Source organism: Spermophilus citellus (assembly GCF_964194105.1).
Source record: "Spermophilus citellus genome assembly, chromosome: 8".
Lineage (NCBI taxonomy): Eukaryota > Metazoa > Chordata > Mammalia > Rodentia > Sciuridae > Spermophilus > Spermophilus citellus.
The window spans coordinates 70876260-70895919 of NC_138189.1; the positions used below are offsets into that span (position 1 = coordinate 70876260).

The following is a 19660-nucleotide window of genomic DNA, read 5'->3' on the forward strand; positions in this document are numbered from 1 at the left end:
GATTGCTGACATGATGCTAAAGTGGAAAATTACATACCTAACTTCATGAGTTGGAATGCAGTCAAAATGCAAACATACTAAAAATATTATATAAAATTACTATCAGGCCATGCATATGAAGTGTATATGAAACATAAATTAGTTTGAGACATGGGTTTCATCTCTAGGATTTAAATTATGTATATGCACATATTCTGAAATAATAAAAAGAAATTGGAAACACTTAGGATCTCAATCATTTCAGATAAGGGATGCTCAACATATAATTTATTTTAATAGTGTACTGATAGAAATACAGGAGATTGTGAAATCACAAAGAAAGGCCATGGCTCCTTATTGATAACTAATGGACAAGAATTATTGTAAATAGTCTCACCCCTTGGTAGTCTCCGTGCTCACTGGTATCTTCATGTTCATTCTCATGTGTTCTTTCTTTTTGCTCCTCATATTTGAGATGGTAGGAAATGGACTGAGCTCTTTCAGCCTCTAGAAAGTCCTGGCTTGGGGTGAAGTCGACATCAGTTGCACTTTGCCTGGGGCCATCATGACTGGCATCATCAGCCCCATGATTTCTGGGCATGATGTTTCTATCATCAGTAGGTTCCATGAGCAAAGCCTCAGAAACAGTCTTTTTATCCATGTCCTCATGCTTGCCAGTAGCTTCAGAGCCCATTTTTCCTTCTTGGCTCTGCCATTCAGTATCTTGAATGTGCTTATTTATGTTTGATACGTTGTCCTCTTCTGCTTCTGCATTGGAGTTATCCTCTTCTTGTTCTTGGTTATTCTGCTCAAGTTCATCCTGCATTTTGCTTATTTGAGTTGGTTGATTGGACTCTTCCAAAATATCACCAGATTTCTTACTGTCTTCTTCTTCCTTACTGTTAAAATTCTCCTTAGGAAATTCTTTCTCCCATTCTTGGTTATCACTGGGGCTACCAATTTCCCCTGGCTCTTTTCCCTCTTCCTCATCTTCGTTGGGAGTATTGGGATCCTGCTCTTGCTTTCTCTGATCCCTTAGGTTTTGGCTGTGTGTATCATTCTTGTTCAAATGATGATATGGATAATTTGTGGGTTGTTCTTGGTTTTCCTCTCCCTCTGTGATGTTTTCTTGTTGGTTAGAATCCACAGAATCAGGAGGAGGAAAATCAGTGCTCTCAGGGAGTTTTTTCTCTTGAGGCCCACTTACATCTTGTCTTAGATCCAAGCTACCATCAGTTGGTGAATACTCCAAATTCACGCTTAAGTCACCATCACTATCCTCCTCATCCTTCAGTCCTAGCTCTTGGCTGTAAGCTTTGTCCTGTTCTTCTGACTGTTCCTGGTTTTCCTCTTCTGACTTTAATATTGAAGATTTTTCATCCTTAAAAGAAAAATTTTAATGTTTGTTTTTGAAACAAGCTATCTTATTTACAATTCCTAAGCTAACCTTTAATATTCATCCTTCTTTTTCTTCACACATATCATGTAAATGTATTAATGATGTTCTTCACATTCTATGGGCCACAGATTCAACCTGAACTTGAATTTTGTAAAGTGAAACAATTAAATAGAATGTTAGCCCAAGGAGTAAAACTCATTAATTTTCATATCATCTAGTGATTGGAGGAAGTTGATATGATCATTATATTAAAAGAAATTAAACTGAGGACATGAATAATGTAATCTCTTTGACTATGGTTTAATACTGAGTTGTTCTTTGGAGAAATAAACAATTATATTAATATAACACTGCTATTTTTACCTTATGGTTGGAAAGGTTTTCTCTGGATACTGCAGCTTCCTTTTCATTTTCTTCAGCTTCAACCTTTGCACTGGGAATTGTAGTATTGTCTTGTATTATTGATATTTCAGTTGGTTTGGAATGATCAGATAAAAACCTTGCATTTGTCTGAAAAAATTAAGAACTTGTTTGTGTCATTTATCTCTAGGTGCCAATTTAAAATTTTTCTGCTGCTCTTTAGTTATCATCATTATTAGTAGCAGTTTTCCTCATTCAGCGCATCAGCTAAATAGTATTTTGTAAAATATTCGAGAATACAAGCAAATGCCCAGAATAATGTTAAGTGAAAACAAAATTCCCACCTGAAAAAAAGTTACGTGTAAAGAAACTAGGCAAAAATCAATCAAATAAACAAAAACCTTCAATAATTATATAATGATTTGATAATTCAATAATGATTACCTTTGATTTTGGAAATATATTTTGTTTTCAAATTTTTGCAATGCATTAGTGCTTAATAATTTTGAAAAGTGTTGTTTTGTATAAAGTTGAAGTCAATAAAATTGGCCATAAGATATAGTATTGTACATTTCCTTAACATTTAAGGATTCACTGATAATTAATAGAAAAAATTATAAAACTTTTTACTATTTATCAAGTTTTTAACACTGTTAGCCTTAATATCCATTAGGAAGTTTTTAAATAAAAAAATTTAATCTAGAACTAATTCAAGGATTATGTGAAGCAGGGCACTCAGCCTAATAGAGAAAGGCAGCTATGGAACATTTTCATGACAGAGACAGCTGTGTCTGTTTCTAGAAAGACTGGGGACTAAGATGGAGAGCTAGGCAGTGAGGCATGATGGGAAGTTAAACAACTGGACTTGGATGGTGAGAAGCCTCCCTTTAAGTCTTAACTCTGCCATTTACTTCCCACCTGTGGTTTGAGGAGTTGCTAACCCTACCCTGCAATCTCAAAGTGAAGTGGGCATAAATATCAAGTAAAAGTTGTTTATATAAACCATTTTGCAAATTTTGAGGAGCTACCCAAGTTAAAATTCCTAATTATAACATCATATGGTGGTAATAATATGAACTGTTCAAATATCTGAGGCAGGTATTTGCCATAGATTTTTGTTATAGAGATGCTGTTGATACTTAGCAGCTATATCCAGATGTAAGGATAAAACTCAGACTATTTGGATTGACTCAGTTTTACTCCACAAGCAGGTCCAGTAGTGCTGTGCACTGTAAAACAATACATGAGGTATAAATCTATTTTAGATTTGGTTTGTTCTTTTGCTTCTTGTCCTTTTTTCAACTAAGAGGATTAGTAGTCTTCAAAAAAGTTTTGAAAGAAGTCATAAAGAAAGGGGAAAAGCCGGACTCAGTGGCACATGCCTGGAATCGCAGCAGCTCAGGAGGCTGAGGCAGGAGGATCACAAGTTCAAAGCCAGCCTCAGCAATGATGAGGCGCTAAGCAACTCAGTGGGACCCTGTCTCTAAAGGGCTGGGGGTGTGGCTCAGTAGTCAAGTTCCCTTGAGTTCAATCCCTGGCACCCCCCACACCCCCTGCAAAAAAAAAAAAAAAAAAAAAAAGGAGAAAGGAAGGGCCAGAAAAGTAGCTTTGTAGAGTAGTGCTTGCCCAGTGTGCATAAGGCCCTGGGTTCACTCCCCAGCAATTAACAGATTTAAAAAAAAAAAAATTGTGAGAGCAAGGAGAAAGAAAGGTGGCTATTTTGATGAGTTGTTAACAAAGGCCTTCATGGAAAACAACAGATGGGTGAGATTTTAGTTTTTATAGTGAATGGCTTTTCTCCCTCAGTGCTTACCTCCTCTTTCATATGACCATACCTTCCCCTAGCAGGAAGAAAAGCATAAAAACCATGGCAGGTCATTTTCTTTCAGAAATGTCTGGTAATTAAAAGTCTATTATATTATTAGGCCCATATCTATATTTAACATGCCCTCTGAAAGTGCATTTGGAATATCCCAACCACTCATAGTTCACTTCTCTGGAGAATTCGTGCAGGTAAGAAAAATGATACAAGATTTTTAATAGGTCAATACTATGAAAAAATATTTAGCTTTTTGATATTTGCCTGGGTCTGCATAAAACAAATTACCCTGGAAAAGAAACATCTGGCATGTGTTTTTAGGCAGATATGTCATTCAAACATTTGGTTCAAAGACAGTTTTTAATGCCTATTTACAATGCCACAGTCCTTGCAAAGGCAAAACACATTTTCAGGAGAAAACAATGACTCTCTGGGATCTCCTTTCTTTATTAATTTGTCCCAGTTTTGTAATTTTAAAGTACATTATGTAATTCCAGCTGGAGTAGCTCCCTACTATTTAAGCACGATTCTTAGTGGTGGTCAGAAATTCTGTTTTCTTTGGACTGCTTGATCTGGGTGGGTGGCATGTAGCTTGTTTTTGCTGACACAGCTATTAACCTGAAGCAGCCACCAGTTATCTGAAAAGCAAGGACAGAACTTTAAATCTAGAGAGGAAGGGAGGGAAGGGACAATAGAGAAATCACATTGTTCATTGATAAAAAAGAAAACATGATATAAATTAAAGATGCTATGGATCATTTGTAGAGCATCTAAAATGATCATATAAATTATTGTATTTTTTGAACTTTTGGGTTGTTTTGAGATTGCTGACCTGGTCTGATTTGTGTATGGCTCCTTGATTGCTTGTGAATGCTGAAGCCAGTATATCTCATCATGACTTAGAGAATGCTCTAGTCCTATCCACTTTCAGTGTACTTGTTTGGACAGTGCCTCAAAATGAGATAAGAACCCATTTATGATCACCACAGTGCTTCTGTTCCCATTGGTTCCTGTTTTTATCACAAGACTGTCAGGATTTCTCATCTGGCATGTGTTCGATCTTGAATAAAATGCTGTCGATGTGGATATATTTATGCGCTCCAAGTTAAATGCATAGATATCTCATACCAATATGATGAGATCCATAGGGAATTTATTTTTCCTGTACTTTTGGTTTTTGGCCATATTCTATGGTTAATAAAAGGACTGTCAACACTTTCAGCTGTATTTATTGTATCTTATAAAACCAGATAGACCTGAGAAAATATTTTTGAAAAGCACCTTATCTTGATTTTTAGTCATGCATTTACAGTTTGCATAAGAAAGAATATAATTGAAATAAAAACCAGAACTTCAAGCCACTATATAAGAATATTTCCTTTTAAATAGTAGGTTTCTGAATTAAATGTCAGGAGGGAGAGATGTAATGACAGAAGAAAGGAAATTTACTGGAATTGCAGCTGCAGTTCCCAAGATGTATATGAAAAATAGCAGAGTCTTCATGCTTCTGGACCTGTGAACCAAGAAGATAATTTCAGTGATGAGAAAAAGTTTCCTTCAGAAAGATTAAAAGATAATCTTAGCAAACATTGAGTTTGATATTGTCTTTTGTATTTGGAGGAGATTATTGTCTTTGTGGAATAGTATGTCTAAAAAGTCGGATAATTACAGTTTTTTACCAGTTTTGTCCCTCTGAAAATTAGTTCTTATTTTATTTTATTTTTCCTTTACAATAAAAGAAGCTTCAAACTATCAGGAGAACTGGACTCTGGCTCTGGCACTGTCCCTAACTGGCCAAGAATCTTAGACAGTTTACTTATCCTTTTTTAGACATAGCTTTCTATTGTGATGAACTGTGAAGAGGCAGCCTAGATGATCCTTTGCTCTAATATTTTAGAACTCTAAAATTGAAAATCTATGAATTTCATGAGCTCCTAAATGCTGCTATCTTTTAGCTTTAAATTGTTAAACCTAAAATATATTCTATGATTATTATATCAAAAATAAAATATTTTACTTATAGACTTTAATTTTCACAGCAAATATGTAAGATCTACTTATATCTTTATTATTGACAATCACTTAAAATATTTTATTCTTTAGTAAATGCTAATTGTAAACAATCACTGAAAAACGAAGTTTTTTTTCTCTATTCCAAAATTTAGCATTCATCATTCATTCCACAAGTATTTATTAAATTTATGGAAGTTTAGTTACTTATAGGTCAGTATATTATTGTTCTATTTGTAAAAACTATACAAATCTGAAACAATTCAGCTTAGTGTATAGTTTAATAACATTTTGGGCTGGAATATTCTTTGTTGTGGAGATCCATCCTATGCATTGTAGTATGTTTAGCAGCATTCCTGGCCTCAACCCACTAGATGTCAGTGTCAGTCCGCCAGCCCTCCCTAGTATGACAGCCAAAACTGTCTACAGGCATTGCCAAATATCCTATGGGGAGTGACATTGCCATTACCAAGGAACACTGGTTTATCAGAGGGGGACTAGTGCCCTTGGTGTAGGTCTGTGTTTGAACCCCGGACCAACACTTGCCATCCATGTGATATTTGGCAAGTTACTTAATACCCTGAGTCTCAGATTCCCCATCTTAAAATGGGGATAACATTTTTGATGGTTAATTTTATATGTCAACTTATTATGTCACTAGATGCTCAAATATATGGTTAAACATCACTTCTGGGTATCTTTTAAGGGTTTGTTTGGAAGATACTAGCATTTGAATTATTAGATTGAATAAATCAGATTTCCCTAAGCCTTGTGAGTGGATATCTTTTAATCTGTTGAGGGTCTAAATAGAACAAAAAACAGAGGAAGGGAGAATTCTTTTTGCTAATCTGCTTGAGCTGGGACATTGGCCTTCTCATACTCTCAGGCTAGGACTATGCCATCAGTCTTCCAGTTCTTAGGCCTTGGACTTGGACTAGAACTGGGACCTTCAGTTCTTCTCGTTCTCTGAGTGTTAGAACTAAACTGGAACTATACTATGGGCCTCTCTGGGTTTCCAGAGAGTACAGATATGGGAATTTCTTGGCATCATAATCATGCAAGCCAAATATTCATAATAAATCTCTCTTTCTCAGTTCAATTTTTGCTGGGAAACCCTAATATGATATTTGACTCAGTTTTGTAAAGATTATTAGAGCTATTCATAACAATACCTGACATGCAGCAATTGCTCAATAAACTTTAATTCTTTCCACTCATCTTCAAGAGAATTTGTGATTCTTAAATAAACAGCTTCAAGTCCAAGAAAATAATAAAAAATTGCTGTAAGGTCAAAAAAAATTTCCAATGGAACATTTAAAGTCCACTTTGGCCACAAATTTACCTAATTTTCCTTTAACTTCAAGATCCTTTCTTACATTCATCATAAATAACAATGAAATTAGACTAAGAGAATCTTACCACTTTTTTTTTTTAACAAATGGGCAGTAGGAATAATCAAAAGTGTTGGGGTTAAAGGCTTATTTCTTTTTTGAGTTTGGTTTTTATAGCAATCTAAATGGCTAATTACATTTGGAAAAGGATTCCCTTTTAATTTGACCACAGGAGGGTAGGAGTTTCCTCCACATTCCTAAATCTATTTGTAGCTGAATGTGTCAAAAAGAAATGTGTCTAGTTGGCCAGAACTTGCATCACTTATTCACTCTTCCATTCATTTTTTGACCGCTTCCTAGACACTATCAAAGTACAAGAATATAGTTTCTGCCTTAAGAGTTACAAAGGCTAATAATACCTGATTCATTCTACTATCCTTCCTACTCCCATATCCCCTCCCCTCCCTTCACTCCCCTCTACCTAAAGTATACCACCTTTTTTTAATCCATTCATCTGTTGAAGGGCACCTAAGTTGGTTCTACAGTTTAGCTATTTTGAGTTGAGCTTCTATTAACATTGATGTGGCTGCATCACTTGGAATATGCTGATTTAAAGTCCTTTGGGTGTAAATTGAGGTGTGGGATAACTGGGACAGTTGGTGGTTTCATTCCAAGTTTTCTGAGGAATTTCCATACTATTTTCCATAATTGTTGCACCAATTTGCATTCCCACCAGCAATGTGTGTACCTTTCCCCCCACATTTATTGTTGTTTGTATTTTTGATAATTGCCATTCTGACTGGGATGAGATGAAATCTTAGAGTACTTCTGATTTTCATTTCTCTAGTTGCTAAAGATGTTGAATATGTACACATATAGCTATATAACTGGTGGGATTCTACATCATGTACAACCAGAGGAATGAGAAATTATACTCCATCCATGTATGATGTATCAAAGTGCATTTTACTGTCATGTAAAACTAATTAGAACAAATAAAAAGACATTTTAAGAAAAAGAGTTACAAAGGAGGGCTGGGCATAATCCCAGTGGCTCAGGAAGCTGAAGCAGGAGGTTTCTGAGTTCAAAGCCAGCCTCATTAACTTAGTAAGGCCCTAAGCAACTCAGCAAGACCCTGTCTCTAAATAAAATATAAAAAAGGTCTGGGGATGTGGCTCAGTGGTTAATTGCCCCTAGATTCAATACGCAGTAATCCCCCAGCCTCCCAGCATTACAAAATTACAAAGGAGGAAGTCAAATAAATCAATGGGTTTATTATAATGTGATGATTATAAATATAGTGTAAATGACAGAGATTAGCATTTAAAATTAGGTAATTAACAATAGCTAACATTTCTACGTCCTAAGTACTTAGGCACTATTTTTACAATTACCCACATACTAACAATCTTCCCTACATTCCTATGAGGTGGGCACTCTGGTATAATCATTTCATTAGTAAGGAAACTAAGGCATAGAGGTTAAATAACTTGTCCATGATCCACAGCTGAGAAGTAACAAAGAGTAAATATTTGAGAACTGGCTGTTTGATTTCAGGTCTGTCTTCTTAATTATTGTGCTATATTGCCCCTGTATACGGAAGACTTCCAGAGAAGGTAATCCTTGAACTGGAATTTGAAAACTAATAAATAGTTGTGCCATAGTCTGTTTTAAATTACAATAGAATACCTGAAACCAGATAATTTATAAAGAATACAGATTTATTTGGCTTAGGGATGTAGGAACTGAGAATTCCACGGGCATAGTACCAGACTGTTGGGGGCCTGAATGAATTTTGAACTATCTCATGGCAGCAGGGTTGCATTTCCGTGAATTCTTGATGAAATTCCACCAATCTGACTGCTCAGATCATGTGGACACCCTGTGCATTGGCTCAGACAACCCTAGGTTCAAACGCAGCAGCCTGGAGTAGTGGAGATGGGGGTAACCTGCTTAGCCTCAGCCAAGTTGCCTTTGCCATCTTCTCCCTGTTTTCCTCAGGAAGTTCTGCACACTGAATCCCATTGGTGTTCCTACCATTTAAATAAAGTGCGTGGGCTCCATTTTGTCATTAGATCGTCTCCATCAGAGCTGGTCCCCATTGGATCCTGCAGTTTCACGTATTAATATGTCTTTATTTCTTAAATTTCTTATACCTTTAATATTTCTAATCTGTCTCACTGCCTTCTTTTGGGGAAACTGAGTAAATATCACAATGGTCCTGACACCAGACTCTGCTCAGCATCTGATGAGAGTTTTCTTACCATATCATAAAAGGAGGAGGATATCGCATGGCAATTCAGGGCAAGAATGCCAGAGAGAGCTCACTTTTATAACGAAGTCACTCCTTCAATAACCCATTAATCCATTAGTGGACTCATTCATTCGTGACAGCAGAACTTTCAGGACCCAATCATCTCCCAAAGGCCCCAATTCCAAATACCATAACATATGTGTTTGAAGATGAAGTTTCCAACATGTGAAATTTGGGGACACCAAATTTCAAAGTAGTCAGCTCTATGAAGGATGGGAAGGTCAAGGTGGAAACAGCATGTGTGAAGATTCCGAGGCAAAAATCCTAAAAATTTTGGGGGGAAGTAGAGGAAGATAAAACTAAAAATCAAGGCAGGTATCCAGCTTGTGAAAGCCCTTGTGCATTTGATTAAGAATTTAAAATCCCAACTGAAAAACTATGGGAACCCAGTGAATGGCTATAAATGTGGAAGTGATCTGCATTTGAGAAAGGGATTTTGGGACAGCTGTGTGGAGGAAAGACCAGTAGAAATGCCTTTAAAAGCCAATTGCAATATCAAAGTGAGATGTGTTCAGAGCTTTGAATTTTTGCTGTAGTTTTAGAAATGGTGAACGAAAGGGATACATCCAATCAGTACTGCTTCATGAGAGTCAACTGTTAAATTTCAGGAATTTTGTAAGCCAGGAATTTGTCAATGCCAGCAATAAAAATTAAATTATATACACTTATAAATTATTATATTAAAACCAATGGAAAAAATAACTCAAAGCACATCATTTTATAATTATTTTACTACATTTTTCTATTATCTACTATCAAGGTATTTATATTTTTATTTTTAGGTGCAAATACTACATAATGTGTGCTACTACTAAACGTCCCTTCCCAGTTCTGTTCCAGGATATCATATAGGAGCTTAAAGTCAGTCATGGTGGGAAGATTCCATCATGGTAACCATGAAATGTTACCTTTGCCCACTCAGAGTGCTGGCTGTTGAAAATTTGCCAGCACACCTCTGGATAGTTGTGAGACATACTTAAAGAAGAGCAGATGAGACTTCATGACTAATTAGATACTGTAAAGAGATGAGAAGGAAGAATCTTGGGTTAGCATATTTCTACTTTGGACATCTGGGTAAATGGTGGTGTTAACCACAAAGATGAGGGATTCGTAGGAGGAAAATCTCATTTTAGAAAAAATATGAATTAATTATAAACTTGTTGAATTTGAGTAGAGCTATCTAATAGACACTTGGATAAATTGGTATGTAGATAAGCATAGAGTTTGGAGCTAAAAATATGGTTTGGATGCTATTTGCATGAGAAGATATATAGTGAACAAAGAAGAGACCAAATCTAGGTAAATAAAGGCCAGTAGATGTCTTCAGAGGATGGGAAGAGCCAAAGATACAAAGGATGAAAGAAGGGTCACCTAAGAAAACGAAAATGTTAAATGTCATAGAGAGGTCAGAGCAAAATAAGGCCAAGAATTTATCCTTTGCCTTTGGAAATACAGAGGTTATGGAGTACTTAGAGCAAGTTTTTATTTTTATTTTTTTCCATAGGGTTGGTGAAAGCTAGTCTGAATTGAAAAGTGTATAAACAGACAGTGATGAAGTGAAGACAGTGAGTGTGGACCACTTTTTTCAAAAGTTTGGACTTTAAAAGGAAGGAGAGTAAAATGCTAGCCAAAACTGAATGTGCAGTCTTGGGAAATTTTTGTGAATAAAAATGGTCATTCAAATATTGTCTATGCTGGGGGGAAAGCATAAGTAAAGAATTGAAGGGGTAGAAGGAAAGAAAGAAGATGCAGTAAACACTGATGGCCTTCAGTAAACCATAGCTCACGGCTTCATACCCCTGTAACTTTGAGGCTTGACCTTGTGTGGCTTGCTTGGGCCTATGTAACATTAACAAGCATGATGCCAGCAGAGGCTTGTTAAACACTTGTACATTGGGGTTTGTGCTTCTGTGGAAGCCTCCAACATGCTCTTCAAATGCTTGGACTAGATTATTAAATGCTGAGAGGTGGTGTGGAGAGAACCCGGGAAGATGAGGACATCTTGGATTGTTCAGCCTCAACTGTGCTTCCAGTTCACTTGGGCCACAAATGATAGACAAAATTAGCAGAAGAACCGCTCAGCTGAGTTCAGTTCAGATTTCAGAACCAGGAGCAAATAAGAGGATATAATTTAAAGTCATTTAATTTTGGAGTGGATTATTAAGCATCAACTGAATCAGGAAAAAATAGACAAGTTACGGGAGCCACGGCAGGACAGTATTGCATAGAGTTCAAAGACACAGCCTCTGAAATAGAACTTTCTGGGCTTTAATTTTTAATTTTCAGATTCTTTGGAAAGTGTTTTAGTTTTGGGAGGTCTTAACTCATTATGTGTAAAATGATGTGAACATTAAGTAGGGTAATACAACCCCGGTAAGCCCTTGATAAATATTTGCTGGTCTGATATTAATGAATAGGGAGAAGGTTTAACATTGCAGAGAATGAGGGGTTCTTTATTCTTTAACAAAAAGGGAGGAAACCATAACTTTAAAGATGAATTGAGGCAGGGCCCCAGAAACATCAGTTCATTAAGATGGATTTAATTATGGCTTCCTTACATTTGTACAGCATTTCAGTGTATAAAGTATCTTCCTATGTACACTCTCATTTGATTCAATGAGGAAAGAAAGATACATAATGTTTAAATATAAAGAAAAATAAGATTGAAGAATCTAAATTATTTGGCCAAATGTACAAGGCCTAACAGGTGGTCAAGAATAAGAATGGGGAATTTTGGACCTAGTGTCCAGTGTTCTCACATCACAATCTAGTGGGACAGGTTACAGGCTAGAAGTCACAAGTTGTAGCTTTGGGGCCTGGGTCTGCCAAATACTAAAGGCCAACATGAACAAATTATTTAAATCTCTGCAGCCTTTATCTACGAAGTGGGAATAATAATTTCTTTCAGTGTCAAAAGAGCCATTGAAATGGAGAGGCACTTTACAAACTCTGAAGTACCAGACCTATGTGATTATTATTTCTGCCTGCTGCCTCTCAACAATATTATCATTATAGTCACTTATGTCTTGTAGTAAGTTTGATGTAAGAGTAATGAATATGCCTTAAGTGTGATATAAAGGAAAAGAACTTTCTTTGTCTCCATCCTCCTTTCAAACCTTCCTCCCCTAGGTGATTTTAAGATGTCCAGGATCCTTAGGTCCAGAACATATTTATATTTAATTCACTCATTAAAAACAAATTTACTTGTCTGATAATCTTTAAATTTTACCTTTTTACATGGATCTAATCCACACTTAGGATATAAGAAAATTCCTGAATGAATGTCTATTCTCAGCTGAGAGGTATTTTCATATTATCTTTAAATCAGAGGTGCAGCTAGGATGCTGAAAATCCCTTCTGTAGCTGTAGGGAGTTGTCTAAGGTATAGAACAAGTATAGAGTTTGTGGTGTAACTTTGGGTGGCTGGTTGTGCAGGCATTTTGAGAAGCTCTGCATGGGCCCTGATTGCTTCCAGCACTGTCCCAGGATGGAACTGTTTTTTAGGAGTCTTGTGTTTATTTCCATTCTGAAATTGAAAACACAATTTGAAGACAAAAGATGGCTGTGCCATTTAGAACAATTCAAGCAGGAAACCACCTCATGTTTCAATTATAAAGAAGATGCCTGAGTTGAATTTCTAATATCTGGACAGTGTGGAACAATCCAATGTTTAGAATTTAGAAGACTTTGACTTCTTCTATTGTTTTCTGCTTTGTCCTTCAGACCAGTCATGGGACATTTTGGGCTCATTGAGCTAATTGTATTTGCCACACATTGATGAAATAATTTCATGGCCTTTAGAGTCTTACTTGAAGAACTGAACAAATGCTCTGACTTGTATAAATAAGAGAGTAGAACTTACTGGGAAATGAACAATATTTTGAAAACAAGTGAGTGTCATATTGAAGACTCAGGGAGACTTAATTTGCTGATGTTTGCAAAGTACTTTGAAAATGAAAACCATGATGTCCTTGCTCAATATGATGAATACCATTTATTCTTGGATATGTAAAAAGTCACTTATTTTAGATATTCAAATTTGGTGTGCTGTGTCTACAAAATGCAGGTTGTTATTTTGCAGAAAGAGAAAATAAAATTCTAGATGAAAAATGCACAAATGAGATGAATTTTTGAATATGCATCATTATTATTCTGGAAGATTCAAATATGTAACATCCATGTGAAATTAGATAAATGTTATTTCCCCAAATAAACAAGCTTATTCAACAATGGCAGCATAGTATGAAATTGGAATATTTAAGTTCCAGGCCTGAGATGCCTTTTATCAGCCAGTAGATTTTGGTCAAGTCACTGGTTTCTTTTTCTACAAAAACAGGAGAAATCATAATATATTTTCCATTTGTCTTCTAGAGTTGTTTTGAGACTGAAATGTAATCATATAGTCATTTGGCAATTTTAACAACTATAAAAACAAGGCAAAAAATATCATTTCTTGGTATACTTTAAGGCAGAAAATGGCTTAACACCAATAATTAATAATGCACAGAGACTAATTTTCTTGTTACTTAGTGTCCTTCAGTAATTTCTTCCTTTTTTCCCCCCTTCATACCTCTATGTATTTTCCTGAATCTTGAGAGGTTGAAGATGAGAAATGGTGCGAAACTTCAAGAAGGATCTTGTCCTGTTAGGAACAGGATCTCTTCAACTACCAGACTTCCCAGTGCTGGAAATTGAAATGTTAAAAGATGACAGCTAGACTGCATTTTGTAGACCAGGCCATTTTGGGGAAACCGAGATTTCAAATGCCTAGAATTTGGAATTTCCAATGTCCAGACTACCCAGTATACCATTAAAACAAATAACTAGATGAAACATTTGGCATAACAGAAATAGGTCTCCCTATTTCCCTGAGAAATAAGCATTCATAATTTTCTGCTCTGACGCACATTGTATAACTGTCTTGAGACAATTTCTTACATTTTCATTTAATACCCATAAACATTGTGGTACAGGGAAGATGGCTGTAAATTCCTTATAACTCATCTCATGGAGAGGTGGTCTGATTCTTCTCTCCTTGAATCTGGACTGTCCTTGGTGACTTGCTTGACATAGTGACTGAGATGGAAGTGATGCATATTTTGGGACTTTTGAGGCTAGGATGTAAGAACTCTGGAGTTTTTATCTGGATCTCTTGGAACAGTTGTTTAGGAGCCCTGAGCCACTTGAAGAGACTTTCATGCCACAGAAAACCATTTAGCCACTCCTACTGACCCCTGCCTTCTATTTGTCCTTGCAAAGTACAGGACATGTGAGTGGAGCCAAGTGGGAGACTCTAGATCAGCCCATCTGCCAACTGAGTAACCCTGAGTGACCTGCCCAATTTTGTGACCCACAAAATTTTGAGACATTACAAAATAGTTATTGTTTTAAGTCATTAAATTTGTAACTATTATATGTGAAAGAGAACTCAAGTATATTCATTAAGATATCTCAAGGCTAGAAACACTTATGTTCATCAAGTTTTATTGAAAAATCTATGTTTTTTTTCATACCCTAGTGTAAGCTAATACTATAAGTTGGGTACTGTGGTAAGGAACTCACCTATGTACCACTGGTGCATTCCTGTGACCTCATGTCAACTTCATAGCAATATCCATCCAATGGGAACTTTCTGAGCATCCTACTTTGCTAGGGTTCATAGTCTTTTCAATTGTGCACATTCCAGTCATGGAAATCAAAGGACATCCCAAAAGGATGGGTTTTCAGGGACATTCTCAATGATCTCACTGTTTCTTTTTTGCTTAGAAGAAATTAGTACATCTCTTCTATAATGTGTAATTGAGGAATTTCTTTAATTACATTTAGATGAGTCCTACAGTCTTCTCATAGGCAAGATGGTGCCATGACCACCTTCCCACACCTCTTCATCATTCCTTTCAGAGCTCCTCATCATATTGCTCACTAATCTCACTGTGTCTCATTCTAGAACTCCATGAGGCATGGATCCATGAGGCTGTTTTTTGTTTTCTCCTCATTTGCCTTCAGAAGCCCCTGTCCCTCCCTGCTTCATAGTGTACTGGGGGGAATTATTTTGGCCATATTTATTTTTCTTTGCTATCCTTCTATTTCCTCTTTCTCTGTGATTGCAGTGTTTCCTCACATTTATATTAATTTATACCCCACACTATGTTTTGTGTATTCTTTGGGGTATAGATATTTGCATACAGAGTGGATGTACCATAAAACTAAGAAGTTTGAGTTTTAGGATCTTTACAAAAGGCTCTACACAAAGTTCTATACATGATTTTGAGTCTTCTATTTTTTAAAAATAAGATCCCACACATTGTATGAACTCCTGGTTTCACAAACCCTGTGCCACTCCTGAGTATGGCACACCTGAAGGCCATACTTCAGCCTTCATGTAATGTCATAGGATTTAATAATGTCTAAATCATTTGCTTCAAAATATTAATAGCGTGACAACTCTTTTTTAAAGCCTATGCCCCAAAATGATCAAATAGATTAACCCTATTCTTTTTCTGCCTTTAGCTGTACTTTCTACCCCTTAGTTTATTTTATTTTCTACCTCCTTGGAATTTCCTTCCTCTGAATGTCTCATTGTTGGCTTTCTCTTTTGCCTGATTTATTTGAATTTCCTTCATTAGTTAAACTCCACCAGTACAATATAAAACCTCTTTGGATTCAGTGGAAATTGTCTCCCTTTTGTTAATAAGTAAGTCAGTTGTTAAATTCTGCTACTTGGGAGAGGAATTTCAAGTGCTTTCAGCTCTGTGAATTGACCAAGAATTATTCACTGGGAGAAATCTCTTCCAGGATTAAAAAAAAAACAGCAAATAATACCTAAGAACAGTTCTCGGTAGCCTCATTCTCATGGTATTTGGACCTTCTGGGGAATAATGGTGTGCTTTGAGGAGTTTGTAGTTCTGATGTGAACCACGACTGAAGCACTCACTGCAAGCTGAAGGCCCTTCAGGATGCAGCCTGTGGAGGAAGCTCCTCATGTTCCTTGATTGGGCCCAGTGCATTTAATAAGGGAAACAAATGCTTGCCCAGTGGGGCAACGTTATTCTTTGCCCACCTTCCTGAAAGAAGCAGATATGATAAATCCTAACTGATTTTGGGTCTGGAGTTGGAGAAGTTCTTTGAAAATAGGGTAAAAAGCTGTGGCTTATTTATGCCTTCAGAGGGAAAGCTCTAGGAAGCTCCTTCAGGCAAGGAAAAGACAGCTGGTCCAAGGCTATTCTTTCTTCTTGTCCCACCCTGGGAGGAGATGATCCCTGTGACTATCTAGTCATAGCCTCTCATAGGTGACTCACCACAGGTTTAGAAAGTGTTCTCTCATCTATTCCTAGGATCCCTGTGGCCTCTGCTTAATCTGTCCATACTTTTGGAAAATAACTACTTAATTACGCTCTTGTCAAGTTCCTAAATTTGAGTTTCCTGACCCAATCCATCACTTTCTCATTGGGTTCTTGTCTGATTTAAAATTTAGTTTTCATTTGAATATCTGCTGCCAATGAAGCTGCCTCCCTACTGTCAAAAGTGCTCTGTTTTAAGTCATTGTAGAGCCATCTTAACTGTTGCACTTGGTTTTTAAAATTTTTATTAATTCTTATTTATTTATTTACTCGGTCCCCAGGGCACCATGCATGCTGAGCACATGCTCTAGCACTGAGCAACAATCCTAGCCACTAATTTCATTTTTTTAATGAAGTGTAGCAGTCTTCATCTTTGAAGACAATCAGAAGCTACAGGATATTCAAGTGTGATAAGCCCCCCAAAACATGATTTTGCTGATATCATCACAAAATTTGAAAATGCTGTGGAATGAGGAACTTTAGAAAGAAACATGAGCAACTAGACCTAGAAAATATTGTGTTGGAAATAACATTTTTTACTTTATTAATACTTTCCTTTTCTCTTTTCATGGAGTCTCCAGCATGTTGACACCAGGGTAGGTATGGGACCTTGGGAAGTAATTAGTAATTTTATTATTTCAGAAATTATGGATTTGTGGTAGGTACATATATAATATGTATTTTCATAAATTAATAAATAAATTGAGAATGGTACCTGTTTACCTCAGGTTTTAGGAATTTAGGGGCGACCCTTCCCCAAGATGCACTGTTACTTCTCACTAATCTCAAGTGACAAGTTTGGCTAAAAGGGCAGCTTACAGCATTAAGGGTATCAGAAAGAGTATAGGAGAATGTTGCCCTTCTTTCTTTTTAGCTCCCTTCTTTTTCTTTTTTCATATTTATCGTGACATTCCACGTTCGATAAGAAAAGTCATCTTATTGAACAGGAAATATGTGTGTGGAGGGAGTAGATGCTGGTTCAAGATTTACTTTGCCCATTAATGGATCACTAGAAAACCCCCAAACTTTTCGCATCAGATATAAAAATAGTTTTCCTTTTTATGGGAGCATGGGATAGATTTAGAACCATTGTTCTTAAGCAAGGTAAACCAAGGTCACTGTCACCTTTCTGCATAGTCTCCTAAGAAAGAAGGCAGAGCAGGCATATCCCCTGCTTGAAGCCCTTTTATTTAGCTTCTCTTTGTATTAAAAGGATTGGCTTTCACCACAGGAGAGGTTGTAATTAGATTTCACCATGAAAGGAAGTAGTAATTAGATTTCTCAGCAGCTCCACCAGCCTGTTTCCCTGGAAAAACAAGGAAAAGGGCCTGAATATCCTTTCAACTAGCTGGAAATGTAGCTCAGCCCAGCCTGCAGACTCTGGCCTGAAAGGCTCAGTGGAGTAGGCCATGTACATAGCAGCTACTCCCAATCTCTGATAAAGAAATTCCCACTTTGGCCACTAAGACCAAGTGCTTGGTCCTTCAGGTGGAAGCTGGAAGAGTCTGTGTGTAATTGCTTGGGAAATGTGTTAGGTAGGAAACATAGGACATTCCTCCAAATGAAACCCTCCGACTAATCTCTCTTTGTCCTGAAATTTGTATGTTCTGGAGAAGAAAAGGATGTCCAAAGTCTGGTATACCCTAAAACATCATTCTCCACCTAGATAGGGTAGTGAATTTACACAAACAACCAGAATCTATTTGGGGTCCTGTGATTAATATTGTGCTCTTTCTTATAATTGGATTCACTTCAGATTTATAGTATTTTTCCAGAAATTTAAACTAGAGTAAGATTAGGTGAGAGCAATTTTTTTTCCAATTTCTTTTCAGTTTCTTAGTTTTTAGAACATTAATTGGAACATACATTTAAATATAAAGACAAACATCTTATTTTTGAAGTTCTGTGTATTGCCCTGTCATTTAAACTTACTGAGCATAAACATGTCTTCACTGGGCAGCTTGCCTCATTGTTCCTCTTCTCTTGTTTTCTCTCTCTTATTCTTTTTCTCCTAAGAATTAACAAGCTGGGAGAACACTGAGCTAGGGTTGGAACAGTCAACCACACCTCTGAAAGAATTGCTCCTTTCTATTGGCCATATCAATGGTTCTTTGGCAATTTTAGTGCTGGTAGTTTTGCATCAGATCTTCCTTCCTTCCTTCCTTCCTTCCTTCCTTCCTTCCTTTAATGTTTATTTATTTTAGTTATAGGTGGACACAATATCTTTATTTTATTTTTATGTGGTGCTGAGGATCAAACCCAGTGCCTCACACATGCTAGGCAAGCACTCTACCTTTGAGCCACAACCCCTGACCTTGCATCAGATCTTTCTAGCTGAATTTTTCTCTTGTTGCCTTGATTTCCAGTTGCTGACTCCTTTACTGGCAGCCTCAGCAAAACTCTAATGTCTTTCTTCCCTTCTAGAATATGGGGACCTGCTTCAGTGTTTTTGGTTTTCAAGGCAGATTATTATGGCTTAGTATATTTTTCTCATTTCTTCTAAAGTCAAATGACCTAAGAAAGACATATCATGTATCCTAGAGAAAGGAGACATTTGCTTTGACTCTTCTCCCTGCTATTTTCTTTTTCTTCTTCATTTCCTGTAGGATGTACATCCACACATCCAAATAAGGTCAGGTATCCTCTGTTGAATTCGTTTATATCAGAGGAAGCCTGTAGGCTACTATTTTTAGTAGTTATTATAACTATGGAAAAATTTCCTTTCTGGGAAAGGTAGCAAACAAAATGATTATTATGGGTACTTCATAATCAGACTCAGACAGAACATGCTCCTTCACCTTGTCTTTACATGAGAGTCAAAGGCTTTGTTATCAGAGACTAAATCCCTTAGTCATATTTTGGCTACTAAATACTTGCTGTTACCTGATCCAGAGTTAACACTGATACTTTGGGTGCTTTTAAAGTATTAATGAGTCTCTGGGGAGAGCTCAATGGCTTGGCATTCAAGTCTTCTTAAGGATGAAAACAAAGCTCTTCTATTTTGAGTTCTCTGCTGAATCACCACCTGACATCAAGCTGTCCCTGCTCTGGGAATGTATATGACATGCCCTGACTCAATGATAAGCTTTTCTGGATCTCTGACATTCA

The 19660-nt window shown here is 36.7% G+C and overlaps 1 protein-coding gene across 3 annotated transcripts in view; it reads right to left on the minus strand.

The window, feature by feature from the left end:
• SPARCL1 (SPARC like 1) overlaps positions 1-19660 on the minus strand; it is a 37008-nt gene that overhangs the window by 11660 nt on the left and 5688 nt on the right. Inside the window, exons 2-5 of one of the 3 annotated variants that reach the window (XM_081304124.1) lie at positions 6740-6848; positions 5007-5070; positions 1742-1888; positions 377-1360 (exon numbers count right to left, since the gene is read on the minus strand). In XM_081304124.1, the coding sequence (XP_081160250.1) occupies positions 377-1360; positions 1742-1888; positions 5007-5060 (1185 nt within the window). In that variant the 5' untranslated portion in view covers positions 5061-5070; positions 6740-6848. Of the gene's footprint in view, positions 1-376; positions 1361-1741; positions 1889-5006; positions 5071-6739; positions 6849-13782; positions 13897-19660 lie in introns of all 3 variants that reach the window. The other 2 variants (XM_081304123.1, XM_081304122.1) reach the window with 2 other exon arrangements.